General features: G+C 33.9%; 1 protein-coding gene across 6 annotated transcripts in view; it reads right to left on the bottom strand.

Moving 5' to 3' along the window:
• Nucleotides 1-3056: 3056 nt before the first annotated feature.
• Nucleotides 3057-27127, bottom strand: part of LOC133192096 (cell adhesion molecule-related/down-regulated by oncogenes-like) — a 57233-nt gene continuing 33162 nt past the window's right edge. For 5 of the 6 annotated variants that reach the window (XM_061327951.1, XM_061327949.1, XM_061327952.1 and 2 more), the window contains exons 3-17: nt 26568-26861; nt 22453-22602; nt 16825-16980; nt 12267-12437; nt 11540-11650; nt 11010-11165; nt 8177-8341; nt 7793-7951; nt 7416-7628; nt 6635-6825; nt 6028-6250; nt 5609-5863; nt 4777-5003; nt 4043-4490; nt 3057-3293 (exon numbers count right to left, since the gene is read on the bottom strand). In XM_061327951.1, coding sequence (XP_061183935.1) covers nt 3157-3293; nt 4043-4490; nt 4777-5003; nt 5609-5863; nt 6028-6250; nt 6635-6825; nt 7416-7628; nt 7793-7951; nt 8177-8341; nt 11010-11165; nt 11540-11650; nt 12267-12437; nt 16825-16980; nt 22453-22602; nt 26568-26861 — 3056 coding nt within the window. In that variant the 3' untranslated portion in view covers nt 3057-3156. The remainder of the gene's footprint in view (nt 3294-4042; nt 4491-4776; nt 5004-5608; nt 5864-6027; nt 6251-6634; nt 6826-7415; nt 7629-7792; nt 7952-8176; nt 8342-11009; nt 11166-11539; nt 11651-12266; nt 12438-16824; nt 16981-22452; nt 22603-26567; nt 26862-27127) is intronic. The other variant, XM_061327954.1, reaches the window with a different exon arrangement.

The raw sequence follows: 27127 nt of genomic DNA, 5'->3' as shown, positions 1-27127 counted from the left end.
TCCAAGGTCAAGGTCAAAAGATCAAAGTTGTTGGTATCCAAAGAAAGGTTTTGTCAAGGAATACACATATGAAGTATGAAAACCCTAGCACCAACTGTTCAAAACTTATGGCCCAGGTTAATTTTTTTTTCAAAAGTTGGTCAAACTCCAAGGTCAAGGTCAAAGGGTCAAAGTTGTTGGTACCATAAGAAAGGTCTTGTCACAAGGAATACACATGTGAAGTTTGAAAGCCCAAGCACCAACTGTTCAATAGTTGTGGCCAAGGTTAATGTCTCATAAACTTTTGCAAAAGTAGGTCAAACTCCAAGGTCAAATATGATGGTACCCAAAGAAAGGTCTTGTCACAAGGAAAACAAATATGAAATATAAAAGCCATGGCTCCAACCAAAAAGTTATGGGCAAGGTTAAAGTTTTTGCGGACTGATAGACAGACAGGCAGGGCAAAAACTATATGCCCCCAATTCTTCATTTATGGGGGCATAAAAATCATTGTCTGGAGGTTTTAAAAAAGTTTTTTGAGTTTAACCATTTTTAGTCAGTTGGTTGGGAGAGCAAACAGACAATTTTTCATCATCTGCTCTCTACACTGGAATATCGGCACTTATGAAACTATATCAAAAAAGTTTGTTTTCTGTAGCAACTCAAAAAAGTAAAAAGTCTGCATTCTTAATACATTTTATTTGAGTATTTATCATTTTTCAACAATGCATACACAATATTCATCCATAATATTTAACATTTTGAAGACAACCATACAATAACACACTATTAACAATCTGAGTTATCACAATACATTCAGCTGGTATCATTAGCCATGCATGAGAAAAAATAGCCATCTCTGGCACTCACCATCACAACTAAACATTTCTTAGGTTAAGTGTGTGTCTGTGTGTGTGTGTGTGTGTGGGGGGGGGGGGGGGGGTTTAAATGGAAATTACTTCACAATTGCCACAGGTTTAATACATTTTTAATAGTAATTGTGCAAAAGTGATTTTTACTGTTTTTTATTGCTACAAATTTTACACTAAAAAAAAACTATGAAATACATTGTATTTGCAATTAAACATGTACAGATTGTGGATAAACTTGTGGTAATTACTTCTAGGTTAACTTTATGATTAAAATAATCATAAACTATGAGTCATCTCCAGAATGATTATATTCTTCTCATGCCTGGCTTTAATTAACACCAGCACCTTTAAGAGCAGACTGTTTATAAATCCAAGTTGCTGTATTAATATTGCATTGGAAGAAACATGATGTATCGACAAGAAACCAATATCACAAACTCTTGGATCATTGATAAAAAACAAATATTGAAGCAACAGTTTGTACCTCTTCTCTACACATTTATGAGTTAATTTGATATAAGATTTTGGGACAATGCAATGTATTTGGCTATAGACTGAAGAGTTGTACTGTAGTACATTTCACAAACAGTAAAGTGTGAGAAGCATAAAAAAAAAGAAAAAAATTTTTTGTGAGATCCTCGATATTCATAACAGATACTAATTAACTCATCTTTGCATTGGGTATTCAGGTTAAATCAAAATTTAAGTACATTTTTAAACTGTTAAGATTTACCCATATAGATAATAAAAAAAAGTATTGTGTAGAAGTTGTTTTCTTCCAATCTTAACCCTTTATCAATAATAACACTTCATCTTCACCCAGTACAATTTCTCCCTTTCAACACTTCCCTCCCTTTTTCTCAACAGTTTTAAAAACTGGCACACAAAGAAATTAATTTAACAAAAGAAAAGGTACAGATAATGTAATACTGAACATAACGGAACATTAGACCAATATCCCTATTCCTCAGAATCACACAGTGATGATATATATATATATATATATATATATATATATATATATATATATATATATATATATATATATATATATATATATATATATATAGATATTTTTCGAGAAAATATCATCCATATTAAGTCTTAAAATCTTGTACCAGATCCAACACGAAAACATCCTGAACAATTTGGTCACTTTAATGTTCACTAAAGGATATCATGTTTGTATGAAAGATGTTCTTGAGAAAATGAGGAATAGTAACTGGTCTTTTCTTCACAAACTACGGTACAAAGCATAATAACATTATAAATTAAAATGTAGATTTATATGGTAATTCTCGTTATTTCGTCATTTTCAAATGGCATAATGGACAAATACATATAAAAATGACACATAAAGTATACATGATGAAATCTTTCTAATTTTTTTTTTACCCTTGAAATATGTCCTCCTGTTTCCCTCCTCAGAGAACAAGAGATTATTGTACATCACATTCAGAGAATCAAGTAAACCTCATCAAACAAAGAATCAAGTACACCGCCACATTCATTTCATAAAAGATCACTTTGACAAAATCTTTTTACGTACAATGCATTTTCAGTCTTAGGATGAGTGTATGAAAAAAATATGGACATCACCTAAATTAGTGTCATACTATCTCATGAATATTAAAAATACTTTTTTTTTTCTAAAAGAATAAATCAAGGAGTCAGTATAAAATAAGGATTACCCCCTGGTCATGGGTACCTACATATCTAATAGTACTGGCTCTTCATTTGTATTTTACCCTCAAATATGAAAATATGAAAAAAATGATCTGCTGAAATACATTCTTCTGGAACATTCATTCCTGATGAGGGCACACATTACTAGACATCACATTTCTGTCACACAATATCCTAAACAACACATTCCTTCACTCAAACAAAACATCACATTGTAAGCTAGCTTTCCTCTTTGGCTCTCTTGAAATTTTTAATTAAAGAAAAAAAAAAAACTGAGGTAATATCATATTGTGTTATTACAATCTTATTAATATACACAGGTATGCAAACTTTCTCGTTATTATACAAGAGTAAGAACAAAAAAAACAACGATCATGCCATGTGTTGTTTATGAATACAAAGAAAAATTCTCGTTAAAAAATTAAAAAGGTGGTTCAATCAATCAAACTCTCCTCATTTCGAATGAGCATGCTATATGCTCTCAAGGATGACCATCCATTTTTAAGTGGTGACTCAAGAGGTGCATTCTGGGACATCTCATAACAGACGACACCAGCTATCCTCAAGCCTGGGTTTTGGATTCCATGAAAGATGACGAAGAGTCTCTCTGGATATGATGTCATAGTTCCTCATTTGATTGCATTAATTGTGAGTTTGGAGAAGAGGAGTTTAAAGTCTGAGGTTGAAATGAATTCTGACCAGAAATTTGAGATGAACTTAATGTTCTGTCATATGAAGTGAACTCTATAGTTCCCTCTGAAATAAAAAAAAAAAATTTAAATGCTTTTTTTTTTCATTGTAAAGGTACATTAAGATTTTTAAAAAGTCTTGAAGATCACTTTACAGAATAAAAGACTATTATCATAATTTGTAAATTGAGAACTTAATTTGACTTTTTTGAATACAAGTACCAATAATAAGGAAACCTATAATGATATTTTCCCTCTGGCATTTAAGTTCTTATCATTGTTAAAGGTCACCAGAAAACACAACTCTTTTTGCATTGTATAGAAAAAGTCTCAAGGCCATCATTGCGAAAAACAAAACTCTAGTAGTCTCTCTTATGAGATTTTTGTAAAGGTAAATTTTTGGTCGTGCTCACTCTTCCTTTTTTCATGAGTTTTCATGAGTTCACTTGACATATCTTCTATTGGTAAAATGTATCAGAAAAACACATTTTTAAAAGACCTTATTAAATGTTTTGTCTTCTTTTGGATGCACATAAATTATAACAGTTGTCATTCTCATTTTCATTTGATATCAGTAGAAGTGCAAAAACTGAGGATTACTTCTTACTGTGTAAACATGGGTACATGTACCTAGTGTACTCTACGAGTTTACTGGATTGAGGAATTAGGGCCCTGTCTTACATTTCACACCATAACGTATGAAGGAAAAAAATGTCCTTCTCTAGTAAATCTGAATCTTATCATGTTCAGAGGAAAAAAAAATAGGACATGGTTATATGTAAGTCATTACTAAATGCAAAATTAAAATTTACCAACCATTGCTACTTAGATCTGTGTTGGTGGCCTGATCCCGCATTCCGTGATCCCGGCTCGACGCTCGTTTTCTTCGTCGTTTTGGCTTCCCAGAATTAGCACCACCTTCACTTGTCAAACTGTCACAAGAATAATGCACTCCTATGTCCCTCTTTCCCCCACTGGGGGAAATTCTCAAGTGGGGATCCCGTCCACCATGAGAATAACTTTCCTGCGGAGAGTCTGAATTGAAATCACTATTAAATCCTGTTGGCACATGACATGAATGTGGTGAGGGGGGACAAGCTGGTGCCTCACCCCCTCCCATTGAGTCTAATGTCTCTATACACTGCTGGCTATGATGAGAGGTACTATGTACTGAACCGTCCATACTGCGGTTTATTTTATTAAAGTTGTTATCACTTTCATTATAATGACTTGGTACACTGCCATTAGGCACAAATGTAGATGTCTACAAAACAACATTCTGAAATTTATGATTTCTTTAAAAGACAAAAATTTTGAACATGATAAAAGTTAACTTTTTATATACATGATACTGAATTTTAACAAATAAAAATCTTTCTAAAAATTAAATAATTTACACATTATACCCAGGATTATTCAAACATACATAAAAGTTTAAAAATGCAATGCATAAATTTTACAGAAATATATATTATAGAAATATATATGCATATATTATTTCTTTAAGTTCTAATTCCTGCATTCAAATTTTAGAATAAAAAGATAGGAACCTGATAATTTGATCCACGGTTATGGTTGGCAACATCAATATCAGACAATGGATTAACACTAATATTCATTCTGGTATAGGCATTCCCTGCATGCCCATTAGGGATAGCCCCATTTACCCCATTGCACCCAAACCCCCCTCCATTTGGATATTTTTTGTGTAGACTATCTGCGTAGATTCTCTGTGAAGAGTCCTGGAATTTCTGACACACTGCATCATTCATAGCATCTAAAACATACAGGAAACATGGCTAAAAAAAAAACTCTACCAGAATACAGAATATGTCTACCAGAATACAGAATATGTCTAAACAGACAGAAAAAACCTACTTTTTAAAAACATTACGGGAAAATAAAACACTAGAAGAAAGCAAGGAATAGGACTGTAGAGTTTCAAAGGTAGAGGTCCAAGTATAATCAAGTATCCAGTATATTTTGTACCCCCAGTGTTAAACTTCTGATTTCTAAATGTAAGCTTCAGAAATGATGAAACTTTCATCTTGACCAAATATAAAGTATCAATGCATATGCAGTTTGTTGAACCTTGTTAAGGTTAGTTTTAGATAGATAGATGGAACCAAAACTATGTCCTTTCTAATAATGTTCTATCTCAGGGCATAATCAAAGTACAGAATGTACTTCAGGGAGTTGAACTTTTCAAAAATTTAAAGATAAAATTATCAATTATTAAAATAATTCCACTTTTTTACCGGGTACTTCTAAAAATTACAGCTAACATTAGTTCAAAATATACTGTAAACCATAGTGCATGAGAACTTAATTCATGTATTCCTTACTACCCTCCACACCCATGATATAATCCCCCCAAATTACCCATCCTCCTTCTCTGTTGTCTCTGTTTCCACCAACACATGAACATGAAGATTATGAGGAAGAGCATCATAACTCCCAAGACGATCCCCAGCACCATGTACAACATCTCACTGCTTGACTGAGTATTATTTCTCTCCTGCTCTTTGGCATTAGAACTTGGCCGGGAAGGGGTGGGTGGAGCCGGAGACGGCCAATCGTTATCTATGTTTGAGATGGGTCGGCCATTGTTGCCAGGTGGTGGCTGGAAAGGAACACCTGAAAAGTGAAAGAAGAAAATGAAGTCACAAGATGAAATTAGTTTGAGAGTTATTTCAAAACTTGATTTTTTTTTCTCTTAAGAACATAACACTACATGTATTTCAAAAGCTCTTTTCGACAATTATCGACTGTTAAAAAAGAAAAGAAAATCTCCCACTTACCTCCCTTTGTTCTCATGACCACTTCATTGCTGAGATCACTATAACCTGCAGTGTTGAAGCTCTGGATTTTAATGGTGTACTCTGTGGCAGGTTTGAGATCTTGGATCATGTAAGACCTAATAGTAGGTTCCAATAATGGTAGGGAGGTAAAGTTGCTTTTGGCACCATATTCTTTGTAGTGAAGTGTGAAGCCTTCAATTGGGGATTTTTTCTTGGGCACATACTAATGAAAGAGAATGATTCACTATCAGAACAAAGTTGTTTCATTATTCCTTAAGAAATATCTACAAAAAAGATTTATTTTTGAAATCTAGCCTTTCTGGGACAACTTTACACATTTTCTTTTAAATCATATAAAGTGCCACATGAAAACTGTTGATGCACAAAATCCTGCTCCTTTTGGGTTCAGATCCTGTGTAAAGCGTAAACTTGATTTCTTCATCAGGAGACATCTCATCCCAACATAGCTACCCTACATTAACTTATCCCAACATAACAAATGCCATTTCTTACAATAATTATTTTTATAATTCTCTCTGTCTCACTGTTCTTCATGTTTGGCCACTAAGTACTGCAGCATCATGGAACAGAAATCTCTAAAACTTACATTCCATTTGACATTGAGCCCATGTATCTTCTGGAATTCCACTGCTTTGACCTCCACAATGACAGGTGCCCCCTCTGGGGCCTGGGGCTCAGAGTAAGGGGCCGTCTTCAGGGTAAACTTCTTTGACGTAGGTCCATGTTTGTTGTCATTATTGGAGTAAACAGCTGCTACTCGAAATTTATATGTGCCTTCTGAAAAATTTTTAAAATAAAAAAGTTAAAGTAGATTGTTACTGCATACATTACACCTCTAGCTCTTGCAACAAAATGAAGGTCCATTTGCATTGTGTTTTTTTATTTCTTTCTTTCTAGGGGAGATAAATAATGTAAATTAATTCAAGGAAAAGTATGTATTGTTTATATATACATATACATATATCAATCACTTGGCCTTCTGATTTGTGCTTAATTAGAAATTCAAATTTTATCTGCATGTTACATGACAAATAAGATTTCGAAGAATTTCCAGGAAAAAAAAATTGCTTGATTTTTTTAAAGCTTCTTTTGAAATCAATATCAATGAATGATGAATACTGACAATTCCTTCCATTCAAAACCAAATATTCAGTTTTACATAACAAAGGCCCACTTATTAAAAAAACTCTGTATAACTAACCTTGTTTGAGATGTATAAGTTCATACATCCTCTGATCTCCCCCCGTTTAACTAACCTTGTTTGAGATGTACAAGTTCATACATCCTCTGATCCCCCCCCTGTATAACTAACCTTGTTTGAGATGTATAAGTTCATACATCCTCTGATCTCCCCCTGTATAACTAACCTTGTTTGAGATGTATAAGTTCATACATCCTCTGATCTCCCCTGACATCTGTGTCTTCTGTCTTCCACTGAGTTTTCTTTGGCTTGATGGCCCTGTACTGGATTCGAAAGAAAGTGATTGACAGACCGTCATTCTCAGGGACTGTCCAGTTCAACTTCACAGAAGTGTCCGACAGCTGGACCACATCAGGGGCACTGGGTGGAACCAATTTAACTGAATCGGAGTAAAACATACAAAGGTGAAGTTGACAATTCCACAAAAACACAGATATATGACACACTAAAATATGCAATTGCAAGAGCCAATTTCTATTCAAATCTGTGTCTTACCTTGGGCCATCATTTAACTGCCAATATTTTTATTCCAATATGTCTTACCTGTGGGGCCATCATTTGAGGGACGCCCTTTATTTCGATTCCTATTATTTCTTCTTCCACCCTTCTTTCTCTTCCTCTTTCTTTTCCCCTTTTTCCTTCTTCTATTTCCATTTCTAGACATTTTGGGACTAGTGTCAACTCCACCAGAAATGACACCACCTGAAAACAGTGAAGAATTTGACTTCTGTCTGTATGTATAAACATTTGATATGCAGACAATATTTTAAAAAATCGGTGTAATTTTCAGGTCAGCTCATTTGATGATGTCCTATTTTGTGTGAGTCACTGTGATCAACATATAATATCCAAACCTTCACAAGTCAGGAGCATCCCAGTCATTGCTTGACCATCTCATTTCCTCTTGCTTAAGATAATGGTACATACCTGATGCAATTTTTCCAATGTTATCTGGTACTTCATTCTCACTGGCTAATTGACCTTTGACCTCCACTTCAATGGCAGAGTATGCCATTCCTGCTTCATTGCTAGACATGCACTGGTAGATTCCACCTTGAGATTTCCGAATACTGTTAATACTATAGGTGGTCACTGGAAAAGAGATTTCAAATCTTAATCTTTCTGAACTGATAATAGCAGTCACTGAAAAGAAAGGCTTCTAAAACTTTATGAACAGAAAATGGTTACTGAAAAAAAGGAAAGAATCAAAATGTTAACTTCTTAATGTGACAATAGTGGTCATTGAAAAAAAAAAAATTGGAAAGTAATACATTTCCTAAATTAACAGTATCTGTAGTGGAAATAAAGTATTACAAAAAGATGCTGCTAAGTTTAATACAACAGATCATCACTTGAAACTCAAGCTTTAATGCACCTCTTATTTGAGTAAATATGAACAACAAAACATTATTTCCCTATGTCTTAAAGTTCTTTAAAATGATAATACATGTACTTCATTCTTATAAGGTCAAATATCACATAACAGACATGACCCACATAACATCACAAATGAAATATCAAGAATCATCAGTATTCCCAACAAGAGGCCCATGGGCCACATCGCTCACCTGAGTAATTTGGCCATGCTGTTCTTTACCAGATTTCCCCCATTGTAATACTTAGTGTAGCCCGGCCCTACCCCCCGGGGTCATGATTTGAACAATTTAAAATCTACACTACTTGAGAATGCTTCCATATAAGTTTCAGCTCTTCTGGCCCAGTGGTTCTTGAGAAGAAGATTTTTAAAGATTTTTCATAAATATTTCAATGTAAAACTTGGATTCCCTACTGTGGCCCCGCCCTACCCCCTGGGGTCATGATTTGAACAATTTAGAATCTACACTACCCCAGGATGATTCCACATAAGTTTCAGCTTTTCTGGTCCAGTGGTTCTTGAGAAGAAGATTTTTTAATAACCCCACCCTATTTTTGTCTTTTCTTGATTATCTAAGGGGACTTGGCCCTTTATTTTAACAATTTAAACTTCCCTTCACCCAAGGATACTTTGTACCAAGTTTGGCTAAAATTGGCCCAGTGGTTCTTGAGAAGAAGTTGAAAATGTGAAAAGTTTACAGACGGACGGATGACGGCCAATGGGTGATCAGAAAAGCTCACTTGAGCTTTCAGCTCAGGTGAGCTAAAAACGGACTTGAAATATTAGTTTTCTTACAGACTTGAAATATCATGGTTTTTCCTTGAGAACTACAACTATCCTATCTAAACTCATTTGAATACTGTATGTAGGGTAATGGACAAAAACTGGAAGGCAAAAAATTTAAGAATATTTAGGTACTATATTTAATCCGCAAGTACAGCGTAATATAATTGCGTTTTAATATGCAAAAGGAAATTTGAAATATAAAAAAAAACTGACTTAATTGTATATGTAAACAGGCATAAAGACTGCATTTAATTCAAACGTCTTTTACAGTGTAAAACAATTTAGTTAATATCATTAAACTTCTTTATATCAATGACATTAAAACTAAAGATCAATCAATACGCCTAAGTGCTCCATTCAAGAGAATTGGTGCCTGTGCTTGGACTACCGAAAAAAAAATGACAGACCAAGAGCAAATGTTCACTTTCTACTATTGTTCATATTGTAACACAAGTTGCTTTTCCTAATACCTGTCTGTCTTACTTACAAAGGAACCTGTACACGCCTTTGTCAAGATAACATTTCAGACCAATTTTCAAAGACCTCCTTTCATTCTTTTAAGTCAAGCATTTGTTTAAAACTTACCAGGTGTCAAAGTCATTTGATAAGGAGAAATGGAATTCAATACAAGAAATTGTTAAGTAGCACAAAAGCCTTACATTTCCTTTACAATGTAAACCCTTTCATTTCTGTCGCTATTTGTTGTTTGATATATTTGCCAGTGAATTGCAAAACATTAGATTGTTTTAACGATTTAAATTTCAATTGTTCTATCTATTCCTGATAGATATTTAGTAACACACACCTTTTAATTGAATTTCTTTTAAAAAAGAAACATTTTTTTGAAATTTCGAGCATGAAAATGTGATTTGAATTATGTGAAAAGATCAAAACCAAGAAAGAGCTGTATTTGTTTGAAGTTAGTCAAACAATTCTTCTTCAAGGTGAATTATCACCCAGATTTTGTTTAAAATTAACTAAAATTTTGAAAAAGTAGGTAGAGTCCCCTCCATTCCTAACAAGCCCCCCCCCCCAACTTCCACCATCACCCTCTTGACTTGAGTACAACAGGCCTATCTGCATCATAGAATTTTTTTTAAATACGATCTGACATCTTCCTACTTTAAGCATGAGTATATCCTTCATCATGTTTTATTACATTTAAATTACATAAAAATATTATACAAGTTTATGCTAGTCAAGGACTAAGAAAGTGTGACAATCCTATAAAAGTAATGAAGGTTTACTAGAAATGGCCTATTACACATAGCAAAATTATTGGGGTCATGTTTAAGAATAAATGTTAATTTCACTTGTGTCTATCTGGGTCATCTTTAAAGTTCACTTGCTTAGGTCTAAAGGTTAACCTTTTTTTCTGCTGTAATTTAGCTCTCCGTCTTTAAACATTTCACATATGTGCAAGTACTAGTTGTTTACAGATATATCAAAATTAAGGAATAAAGAATTTCATTCAAAATAAAATGTAGAATTTAACATAGAGTCTTCAACAAGTCTTTTTCCAAAGTCAATAAGGTCTCAATTATAGGCTAGATGTAACTATTAACAGATTTCAAAAATATTTCCAGGTTCAATTCCTACCTCCATTTTCTGCCTTCAGCAAATCTGTTACAGGAACTGCATTATGATACCAGATGACATCTGGCACTGGTTCACCCTTGACCTCACATACCAGATGGACAGACTCCCCAGCATTGACCACAGCATTGGAAGCTTTGGCTGTCACTGAAGGGGGTTCTGCAGAATAAATGTAAAATACTGTTTTAAGCATTTTAATCAAACCAATATACCGATTTATTTTGAGATTTTTTTTATTAAAACAATTAACTGGCACATTAGTTTTTGTTAAGATCGAAATATTGAAATTAAAGAAAACAGAATCAGACACTTTGACATTCTTATGAACATTAAATTAAACAAAAGCCAGAAACTATAAAATATCTATTACCTATTAGTAATTTCTTGATGAAACACAAATTTACTAAAAAAGGACAAATTAATCAAAATACTGATGTCAATGATATTGCACTGTCAAAACAGCTTCATCTTTCAGACATTTTTTTTAATAATTGTCTTCAAAACTATGACTTACTTTTCTGACAATTACTGACCTTCTATATTTAGCTCCATGGCCTTGACCTGCACTGTTCCCACTCCATTACTGGCTGAACAGAGATAGGTCCCTTCATCAGCTTGTGTTAAATTAAAGATATGAAGGTTTCCTACAATGGAATTCATATAAAGATAATTATTTTCTCTTTTCACTTAATATTTCAGCACATTGGTACAACACAATAATAACTTTCTTAAAGACAAACAATAAGTGTTTACCCAGTATATTGCTTTGAGGACTTTTACTGTGCATAAGAGATAGAGAGAAGGAGAGAGAGAGAAAATATGTAAATACATTTGAGACATATGTATATGTATAAACATCAGAGAATTGATAGAATAACATCAATCTTTCATTCCAGACAATGGGTTCTGCCAACATTTAGTCAAGTAAACATTCCTACTTGATAGATTGACACCACACAGTATGTGTCATAACTCAGAGCTTGGGTATACATGCACCACAACCAGGATTTTTAGTTTTGATTGGTGAAAGGGGGTGGGGGGGAGGGTTGCACACCCTTACAATAATTTTGCCACCCCCTAATAAAGTGCAACAGTAAATAAGCTTTGTTTTCGTAAAGTATATACTGGTAAAATTATCGGGGGTTGGGATGGACCCTCCCTCCCCCTCCCAGGTCCTTTATGCCTGTCAACTTCCAACTCTACAATGGGTCTCAAAGTCTTTATACTGAAGAAACATAAGAGCAATCTACCACTGATTACCATTTTGTATGATGTGTCTGTCTGGAGCCAATCGACCACCATAGCGGTCCCATGTAATATTTGGTGGTGGGGAGCCGTCTGCTGCACATTCTAACTCCGTATCTTCTCCCTTGCCAGCTCTGATGGTGGTAGAGGATAAAATAATGGCAGGCTGCTTTTCTAGAGGTTCTACTACAAAAAAAGTCATTAAATATAGTAATGTTATATTTTCCTGCTTATTTTAACAGATTTTACAGTGTGTTGTAACAATGATCTTTGGGGGCAGTAGAGTAAATCTAATCATCTAGACTCAATAAACATGCCTTATCTGCACGAATTTCATCCATAAATTTTCAATTGTATCTGCTTAAATTTCAAAAGGCATGGTGAAATGTCATAAACATTTTTTTTTACAAAAACTTTTTTCCCTCTTGCTCTTGGCAAGACATCAGCATTTCACAGTAGAGTTGAGAAATTGCGGGTTGCAGACGTCCTCCATCTATCACAGCATTCTTGGTCTGGCAGAAGCTTGCACCAAATTGTGACCATCCATTACCAACACCGGAGTGACAAGCCAAATTATGCTCTGAATCTCTAACTGCAGTCAAATGTTTCAAAGACCCCACAGTGATGCTAATCAATTGTAATAATTACCCTAACAAATCACCCTGACAATTTAATTAAAACAGATTCTGTAAAACAATTGATGCTGGCATATAAAGGTTTAAAGCAATCAATTGCTCGTAGGGGAGGTTATTAATTCATCTACCACATCAGTATGAAATAAGGGTGGTAAATGTCTCAGAAAAAAATAATACTACATGTAACATCATTAGTTTCCTTGTACCAAAACCCTTTTCCATCAAAAATAAAAAGAGGAAATTAGAACCCTTGGGGCCCATGTCAAACAAAATGTGGATAAATCTCTAATTTCTGTTCAGGTCACACCAACTTAATTCACTTGCCATACTCTCTTGACATGGAAATGTATATTTTAGGTAAACAAGACAAGACAGAGAAGATGATTCTGACAAATCTTTGTGGACCAGGCTGGACAATGGGTGACAGTACACACTATCAAGGTCTGACAGGATAGGGTGGGGACTGAGACACCAGGTGTTCACAACTAATTTATGTGTCTCAAAAAAAGGTCATTCTGCTTTTTGAAACTTAATAAATTTTCACTTGTCAAAGCCCTGAAATTCTGTTGGTGGAACAATCTTGGAAACTAGATGATATATTGCCCTATTGGCAAGCACCTGAGCCATATTTTTCTTTCTTTTTTTCTTTTGACGTCTGCAAATGAAAGGATCTGCTTTTGAAAGCAAGGCAAAAAGAATCTATTAGGAATTTTCTTGTTCACAGTTTATCCAAACTTTCCAGTTTTGCAACAAAGCATACAAGATCAGTAGCGGCAAATCAAAGAAACGTGTAAGATTTAAACATGGTAGGATATAAACACCCTAATCTGTGCAGCATACACTACGTATAGGTCAACAGGTAGAATTTATTGTAGTACATGATGGATTAAACAGCTGTCTCAGCTCGATAAAAAATATAAAAAAAATCTCAAAAAAAAAAATCAAAAAAACCGCCGTGTTTCTAAATTACACCTTCCATGCATGATGTTGTCTTTTCTCTTCAATCTCTTGCTGCAATATGAGAATTTCATGCCCCTTACACTGGCCCCCTTTTCTGCAATGGCTGGTAAACTTTTAATTAAAAAGGCTAAGGAAAATAGGCAAGAGGCTGCCAACCTCAGAAGACAAATGGGAAAATTGAACTCCTGAGGCAATCACCTTTTGTCTAAGTCTCCTAGTAACTTGGAGAATATTGTTCAGAGACATCAAACAAGCACTGAAAGATGATAACATCTACACTTTGTAAAAGAAAAAAAAGGTCTCTTTGTTAGACATGTATATTATAAAACAAAAATATTCTGTGAAAGTAAATGATTCACTGCCTAGCCAAGGCCCATAACTCTTAACTCAATTCACCAAAAACCGTCAGTCAAATAATTTGCATCCGTTTCATCTGGTGTTTCTTTTCAAGTGGTATCTTTCTACTCTTTACCTTGTTAATAAATAAATTTTTAAAGTTGGGTTTAATTTGATTTGCCTGTTTTTTCCCTTAAATCTAATTCCTAAAAGTACATCCATCTTTCATCAGTTGATGTGTGAATCAACTAGTATTTTCCTCACAATCTTAATCTTTGGGGTTGTAAACTTATCAAAAGTTTCCCTTCTAAGCTAAATCAATTTATCCTGTGCCAACAACATAATTACTGCTTTCAACTTGATTTTTCTGCAACAGGTTATTCAACTTAAATGACCCTTTCCAGAATTTGCGAGTCTGAACTAATAAAGTAACTGGTGACTTATTGCTCCAGCCTACACCCTTCAAATGTCCATGTACCCAATTCAACTCCTGACTTTATATCTTATAAATGATGCACAGCATTTTCAATTAATACTGAAAAGTTCGCTCAAATCACTCATTTAAACTAGACCAGCATAAAGGCCCATGGTAAGTTGTATGAAATCCTAAACCACAACTTTTTTTTAGGGTGATTCATAACACTGTCTCTCACACTCCCTCCTTAGAAGTAATAAATGAAATGTGTCAAAAATCTGTTGGTCGGAAGAAAACCTAGCCCCCCTATTAAATATGAAACACCCTGTAGGGAACCCCGCTTTAATGTGTTTTGCATGTTTTTTCTCCCATTCCCTGATGATAGAAAAGAAAGAATAATTCATAAATCACTTTTGGAGCAGGAGGCCCCGGGAACAAAGAGATAGCTTGTTCTACCAGAATGTGCCCTAGACCCATTAAGAGGCAGAAATGTGATCTAAAATAGAAAACGGATCATACTGGAGCCAACAAAGCAACAAGCAGAGAACATTTAGATCGGGATCGCTACATAATGCAATCATATTTTTCTCCACCTCATTTTTTTCTTTTGCTACATATTATTTTCATTGGCAGCGACTGGTGAATAACTGATTTGTCAATAAATTAATTTTTTCCTGCATTAGCTTTGGGTGAAAAAAGCATCTGATCTGCTGGCTGGCTAATGAAATTGCCGATTAGGTAATAAAGAAAGCTTATCTTTACGCAGCAAAGGGCAACTAGTTATCTGCAGGAAGCCGCATTCTAGACAGTAAGTGAAAACATATCACAAATTTTCTTCTCTTTCCTTTATCATCAGTATTAATTATCATTCTTTACATACATATGTTGCAACACCAGGAAACATGCATACTTGCTCATTTATTTTTCATTGCTTACATACACACATACAAGAATGAAACCCCCCCTCCCCCCACCGCTTTAACTTGACCCATATCCACTCCTCTGTTCCTCCTACAGCTAAAAAAAAAATGCCAATTTTACGTTAAATTTCTTCCTCTGCATATTGTGACATCTAATTAGAAAACTTACACTTTACAAAAGCTTACTTATCAAGACTAAGGGGAAGAAGAACATGAATTGCTGTTTACTGCCCAAAAAAACTTCATTATGAAGGCATGCATAAATATTTATGAACTTTTCATGCAAGACTACAGGTGTGAAAACTCGTAATGCCGAAATCTACAATTCCACAATATGGTTACTCTCAAACCATTCTCTGGTTTTCTCTACTCTGTGTATCTAAGCATGTCACATGTTGTTCAAAAACGGAAGCCATAAAAGCAAAACCCAATTGAGTCCATCAACATATTTTCAAAAACCAGGACAACCCATTCCTCATGATAACACTGGGAGACGGACTTTTATGGGCTCTTAAAAATACCAGTCTTCATTCACAAAAATTATCAAAGGATTCTCTCCCTTTGCATTTCTTTTTAGTGTAGAAGTGTGTGTTAGGTAACGTGAAGGTCAATTTCATATAGTTCTCCAGGTGTCGGTTTAAATGCCAAGTAGCTGTGAACATCTGTAAATGTCTTCTGAAGGCACATCATATTGTCTGTTCAGAATTAATTGGCAAAAAAAAAATCATCTGATGAATCTCCATTGTGCTGAAAACTTTTCAGGACAAATGCATTTTGTGTAACTCTAAAGAAACTATTCATATATATATTTAAGCTTTTTATTCCGGTATATTAGTAATTCAAGTAGAAAGCAATTTGTCCATGGCTGATAAAAAAAAACCTAATTAAGGATTCATAATCTGCCTTACCAATACAACTTAGCAAAAATAATAATCATTGACAGTGTCTGTAAAAAAAATGCAAGGTTATCCTAGGTTTTTTTCTGCAAACTGGTGTGAAACGTCATTCAAATTAATTTTCAGTCAGTAGTTAAAAATAATTATTTCATAGTAGATATCATTCTTTCAATTATTTAAGAGATGCATATTTCGAGGCTAGAATTCAAATTTTTACTGTTTCCAATACGAAATTCTGTATATTTCTACATTCTGCCTTCAAAAAGACCTGGCCACTTTGACTCAACCACCTGAATTTTCAACTAGGAGTCAGACAGAGGAGCCATTTCACCATTAAAAAAAGGTTAGTCATTTGAAGCCTGTATACAAAGTTTATAAATACATATTAACAAAGTGGGAGTGAATATTTACCCTGAGCAGATTGCAGGACTTTGAGATGAACTACGTGGTTTGCTGTTCGGTTCCGCAGGGTCACTGGGTTGACCGCCACACAGCGATACTGTCCAGAGTCCCCCAGACTGGCATTACGAATCATCATGCTTCCATCAGCAAAGACCTGGAACCTCCCTGAAAAAGAAGCCAAAGAAATCATCCAAGGAATTCTTGTAAACAAGACAGAGGATGAAGATGTCGTCACTTTGATATTGTTTTTATAAATTTGTACCATTGCTTGACCTATCTTCTACCAATATACTGTTGTAAACACCAGGTTACATACAAAAACTGAGCATCTTTACCATATATTCCTATTTATGCTTAATATGATAAAACTCAAAGGTACTTTGCACATGATGCAGAGGAATATTTACACATTTAGATCTCAGAATTTTGAGAGGAAAAATATTTTTCTCTTCAAAATGTAACTTAGTGCTGCATAAAATTCCAGGTTTTTGATGCAAAGAAAAAAAAACTTCAGGACTTATCCCATATCACAGGATAGCCTTTTCCTATGATTAGACTGAGAAAAACAAGTTTTAAATTCATTCAAAGCTTCCATTTATTTTTTTTATATAACCCCTGACCCTTTTCTGTAAGTGCACATTTTACAGAAATATTTTGGGTAAATAGACCTTTACATGAAAATGCCATGTTTGCAGCCTGACAAATAACAGGTTTAAAAATCATCTTTTTCTCCAATCAATATTTATATATTAGATTTCAATCTTTAAAGTAAATAATGTTAGGATAAGAAATCAGTGTTTCCTTATCAGATGGAGTTGAGCTTTAAAGTTGTATAAAATCAAATATTATTTTAGCTGACTTTTCTGTATCAAAATATATCTTATATACCGATACTGGCTGTGGAAATCACTCTATCTAAATATTCTGACATCATCTTAACACCAAAACATACAGCGCCATCAAAATCGCAAACATCATCTTTTTAACGTTTTTGTACCGATCGATCCACTTTTTTTTTTTATTATCAGACCATATCATATGCATTTTTGACTAGGATTCAACATGAAATTTTATTACTTGATATTGTTGTTGAAATATTCCAGAGACCTAATCGATACTGGGTTACACTGTTAAGTATATAATGCGATATTAATGATAGATATATTATTTTTATAAATTGCAGAACTGCCAACATGATAAGGAATTTCCTGTCAGAGCTATGCGTCTCCTTGGCAACCCTTTTGGTAGAAGCACCTTCAATTTTATCAGCATACTGTTTTAATATGTATCATATTTAAAACTGCGCTTGAAGCAGTTACCAAAGAAATATCATCATATTAACCAATTACACAGCCTGCCTCTAGTTCAGTAACAAAAAGTGTTTTTCACATTTTTTCATATCTGCTAAGTGCTTCTGGTTCCCTATGATTTGCAGTTATGATAAATCTGTAAACTGCACTTTGTTGTGAGGAATACACGCACACATATTTTCCCACCAAATTTTTTCTCCCTACTGCACGAGCAGATAATTTATCAATTGAATTTATTAACCTGTCTTTGATTTGTCAACAGGTTTAGGACCTAAAATTATTGTCATCTAAAACTTCTTTTCATGGGGGAATTAGACATTTAAATCGCAATAAAGCAGACTATATTAAGTTTTATAGCTCTATTTAATGGTAAAACTTACGGGAAATCACAACCATTCACCTTGTGTATTGCCTGAGGTATGAATTTTATGACCCGCCAATGATATGACTTACATCTCAAAAACTGACAATTATGGCTTTTTTGTAAACACACTGGAGTGTGCCGTGTTTAGTTACACAGTAATCTCCCCCTTAACCTGATCTGCCTCTCGAGTGGTTAAATAAACTATTGTATGCACATGGGTTTACTTAAAACTGTGATGAAGTACTGTCCAAATAAACATATTGAATCATTTTTATGGTGCACCTCAGACATCAGATGTCAGAAACCCTGCTTTTGTCAATATACAAAACCTCAAAAAGTGAAGTAGCATTTCAAAACCAAAAAAGTCCCATTAAAAAAGATTTTTTTTTAAAGTACAGTTTTTGTTTTTTTTAAATGATTAATATATCAGCTTAAAGTCAACACAGAAAACAGTGAATGAGAAAATACAACCCAGCTCTGTTTTCGTTTTAAAATTTTAATGATCAAAAGTTCAATTCAGGTATGAAAAATTCTCTTTATTTAATGACAAAGAGGGGCACAAAGTCGAAATTTGTCATCGGTACATTCAGGGCCCAAACGTTTAGGATAACATGACAATGTGCAATTCAATGGAAAGGCATTGTTCATCTGACATCATGTACAACATGTAAAATGGGACACTTGCATGTCAACACAAATCAAAATAAACTTATTGTTTGGTATTTTTCTATGGTTAAAAAACACTGGGTTTTATTTGACTTGGGACAAATATTTAATATGTTTTTAAGAATTTATTCTAGAAGATAAAACCAGTAAAAAATAACTGAACATTTTGAAATTACTTAAATATTTTTAAGTTGTAAATACCTTTTCTTTTATATAATTTCTGGAAAAAAAAAAGTTTCTACAATTACTTTCAATTTGTGTCCTAGTTTTGGCCAGACCCCCCCCCCCCCAAAAAAAAAATGAAATAATGCATGATCTTCTTAGCCCAACTGTAATCAGCTTGACTCTAGACTGACCTATTCCAATAGATCAATCAGCTCTAGACATATATCTATACTATATCTATACTGCACCAAAGACCAGTCCATCACCAACCAAATGACAGATGGACTCAGTTCTCTCCCTTTGTGAGCTCTTCAGTGTACCTTATCAGCCTCACTTGCAGATACCTTTACAATGACTGGCCACATTAGCATTGATAAGCTGAAAAATTTATTGGATATTGGGTAAAAAATGTCTACCCTAGTAAGAAATCCCTAGGACTGATAGCACCATCTTTCAGTATATGCATCTTCTAATTGAGCTGCATCCTGATTTCATCTCCTTGAGTTTTCTTTGTTGCCAAGGTTATCTCTCAATTGACCAACCACAACAACTGTTGTGTCTTTCATCACAGGTATCAGATAAACAGATGATTAATGTGGACCTTGCCTCTGAACTAAGCATTGGATCTTGATAACTATTTTGGTACCCTACCATTTTGAAAGAAACATCTGAATCCAGATGGCATGATAAAAGTTTTGCAAAACAAGAAGTCAGATTCAACTACTTCTCTAGAACACAATATCCAAAATCTAAAGCAAAATGCAACACCCTTTATAACCATTTTACCCATATTACATTTCAGCATCTTGATTTCTTTTAATTATCACACTTGTATGTCTGTCTGTGTTTTGGACATATCCTTACCAATATCTAACCATTAAAACTGTAGGAATTTATTTCCACATCAGAGTATCAGTGCACCCAGTTGCATGCTACTGCCATATTTCTCTCTTTGTATCTCAAACAGACAACAAATGAAAGGACGAAAAATGTGTCTTGATTATTTCACATGAGGTCTGCATGAGAAGTGAGTGAGTAAAGCTTCATTAGTGTAAAAAACAATCCCACCAACACCTGCATATCTCCAACTTAAAACACATTGTACCTTGCATAGTATCTGTTACCGATTATTAAAATTAAGATATATAACGTTTCTCTGGCAAAACAGCAGAACAGAAAATACATCTTGTACAAGCTTATCTAGGCTAATGGGCAAGGCCTGTGCAGGGGTGCTCTTCAATTATAAAAGCACCAACATCCATTTCGCGTCAGGACCACAAAAAGTCTTGAAAGAACAGATTTATATCCACTGCTACCCCAGCAACTAATTCATTACTCAAACAAACTTCTGACTGTTTTTCCCCTCTTAAGACGCAGGCAATCTTGGAGAAATGAGAGGCTCAGTACCTGTTATTCTATCTATTGCTTTTAACTGCTATGACACTAGGAAAGCAACTGTTCAAGATTTTACACATGGGTAGAATTCAGAGAACTTTTTCAGCAAAGCTTGAACATGGAAGTTTTAAAATGTTAGAAAGCAAGTACAGTAATTGAATAAGAAGCTTATACTTCATAATTTGTCAAACACACTTTTCCTATTACCAGCTAAGGTACATTTTTTAAACCTTTGAAAAGCTAAGAGTACAGATACATAGTGCTTTTTATTCAATTTTATAATAGTATTAGTATACACATTCCTACACGGTATGTACATTCAAAAAACAAATATCTATGTTTGTTTGTTTGTTTAATGTCCCTTTCGAGAATTTTTCACTCATATCAAGATGCCACCACTTGCCGGTGCAAATTTAGAACCTATAAGGCCAGTGAGCAGTGAGGGATCTTTTTCACGCCAGCACCTACTGCGACACATGACCTTGGTTTATGTGGTCTCATCCGAAGGACCAGTCTCCAGTGGGATTCGAACCTGCGACATAAGGATCAACTCCTTACTCTGTGACTCTAGAGCAAACACTCTTATCACTGTGTCACGCGGGCAACCAAATACCCATGTAGAGAATTGATAAAATTCAGGAATATGGTTATTGTTACTGAACATGAGGGACTGCACAGAAATTAACACAAAAAATTAAGATCTAGAAAATCTATCTTTCTGTCAATTAGTACATTCTGTAATGGTGAGCAGAGATAAGTTATGGTATGAAGATGACTGGCATAGCAGAAGTTGATTTATGTCCCCCCAGATTCTTAACAAACAGAAAACCAAAACATATTCTTGATGCTCATATATATTCAGCCTGTCACAGCTTTGGATGAACCTGATTTGAATGGCCATGAAAAACAAGTTATTTTTGCAATTGATTCACCTTCTCTAAGCTTTCTCAGAATTCTTACAAAAACACCCTCGCTCTGAATTAATACCCATATTTACCAATTTCTTGTTGTCTTAAAAAAACTAAAGTAAAGATTTAATAGTTCATTTTTTTTAAATATTCATTTTTTTTTAAATACATTGTCTAAAACTTAAAAGAGTTGAAAACTCTCCAAAAATCATGGACAAAATTCTGTAGCATTTGTCTCCATACCAGCCATGTGTTTCCAAAATCAATGTCAGTCTTTCAATCCACAAAAAGAAAAGGGGAAAAAAATCCTTTACAATTTTTGAAACTTTTTGATCAAGAATCACTTATCCTGCTGTGGATTCCACTCACCCAATTTTTCATATTTCAGCAGAAATGTCAGAGAATGTAACATAGATGCTGATTTGCATTCTCAGCAAGACTGCATGCAGAGAAAGGAAAGGATCGGAGTGTATGGATTGTTCCATGTGAACACAGAGAACATTGGGAAAAAAGAGAATTCAGTCAAGGGTTTTTGATCAATGAAGTTGATAGGTTTCTACACATATAGTGATGGTCTGGACTTCAGTTCTGTTCTCAGGTCATAAACTCTCACATTTAAAAAAGTTTTAAAAAAATCTTTGAAAGCCAGTGGAAAGTGTGGGTCACTAGCCAATCCTCAACCCTCCCAAACCATAAGTATGGTTATTCCACATCATTCATATATACAGTTGTAGTACGTGTATTACAGAGCTGCCCAACAACCAGACAATGTCATTAGTAATATTAGAACTTACAATATTTTGTTTTTACCATAAAAGAATATACTCACTAGATTTTCCTGTGATGATAGTAGACCCATTTTTAGAGAACAAGATATTGGCTGGAGGGTTACTTGCTGGGGGTTCACAGGGCAGGTTGATGTTGAGTCCCTCCATAACAGTCAGATGAAGATCCTCCCGAGGTTTAAAAGGCTTCAATGCTGAAGAAATAGTTGTATAAATAAATTAACCATTTGCATTATATTTTTTTCTACTGAATGAAACAGACTGGGATGTATCTAAATCATGTTTCCTACAAAATACCTTGACTGCAAGCATTATAGTAGTTAATACCTTATAAATACAGCTTTAACAATGAGACTAGACACCCCCCCCCCCCCCCTTTTTGAATTGTCTCAGAACACATACAAATTTTGACTTACAAAATGCTCAAGAATAACATCAAACAAGTTTTTCCAATATGTATCTGTCATTTTTTTTGTATGCTAATCAACCTTATCTTCTACTTTTTCAACAGTCAAAAACTAATTTGATAGCAGTTTTTATCTGACCGGCATTTTTCTTACTGATTTCAAACATGAAAGAAAATTGTTTCTGATATAACACTGGGTTATAAAAATAATGTTCATAAAAATCAAACCCCTGAGCCTGCAATTTAGGTTTCATGTTGTACTTTATCTATGCTTTTTCTGATAAAAATAAAGAGCCTGGATAATTACACATGTAAAGTAAGGGAGCTGCTTTGAAAATCACTGCAGTTAGAACCATTGATCTGGTTTAAATTAGGCAAATTTAACAATCAATTAAGATGGAATTCCTTGGGGGAGTCTGTAAGAGAATAACTGTCTGAAAAGGGGGAATTTTAAGTTCATTATACATATATCTGTTTCATTGGGAAAAAAGGGGGGGGGGCATAATTACTTTATACAGTACACTGTACCTGTATATCATTGCTTAATATCTATAGGAAATACATTTCAAAGAAAATCTACACTACTGTAAAGACATTTTGATTTCTTGGTATCAATAAGTCTTTGCAAGTTTCCTCAATTATTTTAGATGCAATTCAAACTGGTGCAGATTCTTTGTTCCTTGTTCATGTACTTAGATTGCTGACTAATTACAAAGCATTTTTTTTTTAAATATATATCACTAACTAAATGTTTCACATTTTAATCAGTTTTTTTTATTCTTAAACTTCAGATTTTTCAATTTTTTTTTTATTCAAGCCACCTAAAAGTCACTTCATGTATAACTAACATGAAATTTTTGATTTACTCAAATCTTATGAAAAAATATTCTTGAATTTTGTTTTGATAAATTTCACTTCCTTGATGAATATTTTTATACTTAATCTAACGTCTGCATTTATTGAAAATATTAATGACCGATGAAAAGAAACAATTTTTCCTATTTTTAATTTTTTATATTTAATTCTATACAAAAAAAAAATAAAAATTTTTAAAAAAAAAAACTTCATTATTCATACGAATTTCCTTCACCTTGAAACCATACATATTTTAAATATGAATTAAAAACTTGCATAAAACAAGGTAACATTGTGATTCTTAAAAAATAAAAAATAAGACAGTGTAATTCAACATGGAGCATGGAATTTTATAACTATCAGTTACCATTACAGTGGCAAATGCAAATGTAACCCTGCAGAAATTCTCTTTATTATATATGTCAGCAGTGATAATTAAAATGCTGTAATCTGTCACATAATCTCGCTTCACATCAATTTATTAAGATTAGATTCCATACTATCGCCACTATGGCAACTAATAACAATCATAAAAGAATGCCGTTTTATTCTATCAACTTTTTTTCATGGAAAGAACATCTTTTATCACCTAGTATATTTTCTCCAGACATTACACTTGACATTAATGATATTCATCCCTGTTGAAAATTTCTTTTTTTTTATTTTTTGTTTGGCTATGGCTACTGAAGACTTATTGGTCACTGGTCTTCTCCCGAAATTCTGTGTAAAAAGTTATTTTTTACATAGGCGATCTTTAAAAAAAAAAATCAACAGATATGCAGGACATATCTCATAAATCATGTCAACTGCCATCAACCCAACAAACAGCATTTTTCTTTTATCGAATCTTATCTCGAAACCACAGGAGAAACAAGAAGTAAAACATTTCATTGAAAAAAACCCTCTCTGGTACAGTTCTCAAATACAGGTAATTCGAAAAGCCGAGAAGCCTGATAAAAGCTTTCTGGCTGTATACTACTCTATCAAGTGTTTATTTTTCTATTGAAGTTTAGCCACTAATCTATTAGATAATCACCTAATCGGCCCCAGTAACGAGAAGAACCTTAATATCCTAGGTCCCCACACTCTTAGTGTTATAAAATATACAACTGCCATGTCGACTTGACAGTTGTGTATACACCAAAAACCATATCAGTCTTCTAAACCAACAGTTATTATCTTTTTACTGGGGCTCAAAATGGGAGAAATTTTTCATTTCATAAAAAACAGAAAAATCTCAGACTTCAACATTTGCCTTTTTTTTTCTTTCTTGTCGACAGAACAAAGTATTTGCATGGAGTCGTATCCTCTGCTCTAATTCCACCATCCTGTATCGCCTCACAAAAAAGTTTAAAATTCCTTTGCGCTGCACTTTAAGCCAAATAAAAATGTGCATAATTATGTGAGAGAGAGTTTATATTATACATTTTTATGATCTGAAGTTTTTTTTAAACACTTCTTTCATGAAAAGCACTACAGTAAAATTATTTTAAATGTGATGTCGGGAAAAATGTTAACATCAAGATGTTTCAAAACGTTTCCACTATTCCATTTCAATTGTTTCCTTCAGATTTCAAGAACACGTGAACAGTATGACTTGGTGTCTCTGAAAGATGACGCCTCTCTCTCTTCGTTTGAAGCATGTAAACAAAGAAATGATTTTAAAATACTTCAAAAAAATATCCACTCCTTAGATAGCCATCTTAATTGCCAAAAGACTGAAAATCTGTATGGATGTCAAAATTATTTATGATAGGCCATACCAAATCCCATCAGAATTTTGGATCAAATTAAAGGTTCTATATATTCAGGTGTCATTGTGCAATCAGATGCAAAAAAATGTTCCTTGTCACTTTTGCTATGATCTAAGAGTTGAAATCATATCTGCATTATACTGGTCAAAATGTGCAGAATTTTAATGGCTCTTAAGATCCATTTTTCAGGTCATAAATAATCTTTAAATGACTCAAATAAAAAAAAAAATGGAGAAAAAATATCATTTACATGAACAGATGAAAGATATTTTTTTCACCGGACTTGTGACAAAAGAAGACAAGGTATGCATGCATCCATAATTTTTATCAGAAGACGCTTGAAATCGGTACCTGATATTCATACAGAATTAAGTTTTCTGACATGCACAGTTGCATGCTAACACATATCATTGAATGTATTGTTAATTGTCTATCTATGTCAAAGGTATCTTTTAAAGATATCTGCATGTCTTGAGTCTTGACAACATGCTAAGTGCAGCTGTTTAAATGCTTCCATATTTTATTTCCACCTCTCATTAAGAAAGCAATTACCCTTATTCTTTCCGCATCTCAGAATAGATATTAAGTTTTAAATTGTCAAAAATTAAATGAATATAAAGTCAGGCTACCAGGAATAAATCTACTTTATTATACTTTGGAAAGTACAAGTAACTAATCAAAAAAAGTTTAAGTGCACGCCAAAGAATGGTTCCCTTAATTAATCTTCTGGGGCTTTTTTAGTTTAAATCTTTAAATCTCTGAAATTGCAGTTTTAGTCATGAATATTTTCTACAATCCTTAATTTAATATTGAAACATTTCCAAACTTTTTTGATGACATACCAAACCAGCCAATACTCTACAGTATACTTTTACATTATTACTCTGTATGTGGAGTATACGTAGTTGCCTCGTCTTTTGCTGTTATATACTGATCACACAAATTTATACAAGTACACACAGTATGTACTTCATGCAAATCCCTTGCATCTGTTTGCTCCACAAACACACATTTCCCATTTATTATCTTGGTGGCAGAAAAAACACCTTCATCAACCTAGTAAATAACATCTGTACGTAAAGTTGACTGTATGCTATATTACAGGTAGATTTTTGATTTGGGACTCTGATATGTATATATATACCTGCTTTGGAGAGTCTTGCAGGTTTACTGGCCAATGACCCTGCTTCGTTTGTGGCTATACACTCGTAAATCCCTTCACTGGATTCTGCCTTCCGTCTATGCCTGAACTTTTGTATATATAAATTTGTTCCATTCATTTGGAATTTCCTAGCATCATTCTGTTTGACAAAGTCTCCATTGAACTTCCACTGCACCACGGTACTTTGTGGGTCACTAACTCTGCAGGGTAGTGTCACTGGAGACTGAGGGGCCACTGCCATCGACTCAGGCTCTTCCAAGAACTGAGGAACCATTCCTAAAAAAATACATTTACAAATAGCATTACTTCAACTGACAAATTATGGAAAAGGGATAAGATACAAGAAAATAATAAAATAAATTGCATGTACATAAAAAACTTTGATGAATGAACATTCTGATGCAACAAATGGCAAAAATGGACATATGTGATAAATGGAGATACAGAAAGATCTAGATCTACAAATGTCTTTGAGACAATTTTTTTATGCTGCTTCATTTTTCATTCAGAGTGCACCATTTTGTTTCACAGCTTGCATTTTA

This window comes from Saccostrea echinata, unplaced genomic scaffold, assembly GCF_033153115.1.
Source record: "Saccostrea echinata isolate AGI-Se365-2 ecotype Australia unplaced genomic scaffold, CSIRO_AGI_Sech_v1 ptg000025l, whole genome shotgun sequence".
NCBI classification, from domain to species: domain Eukaryota; kingdom Metazoa; phylum Mollusca; class Bivalvia; order Ostreida; family Ostreidae; genus Saccostrea; species Saccostrea echinata.
This window is presented reverse-complemented; position numbering and strand designations above follow the sequence as displayed.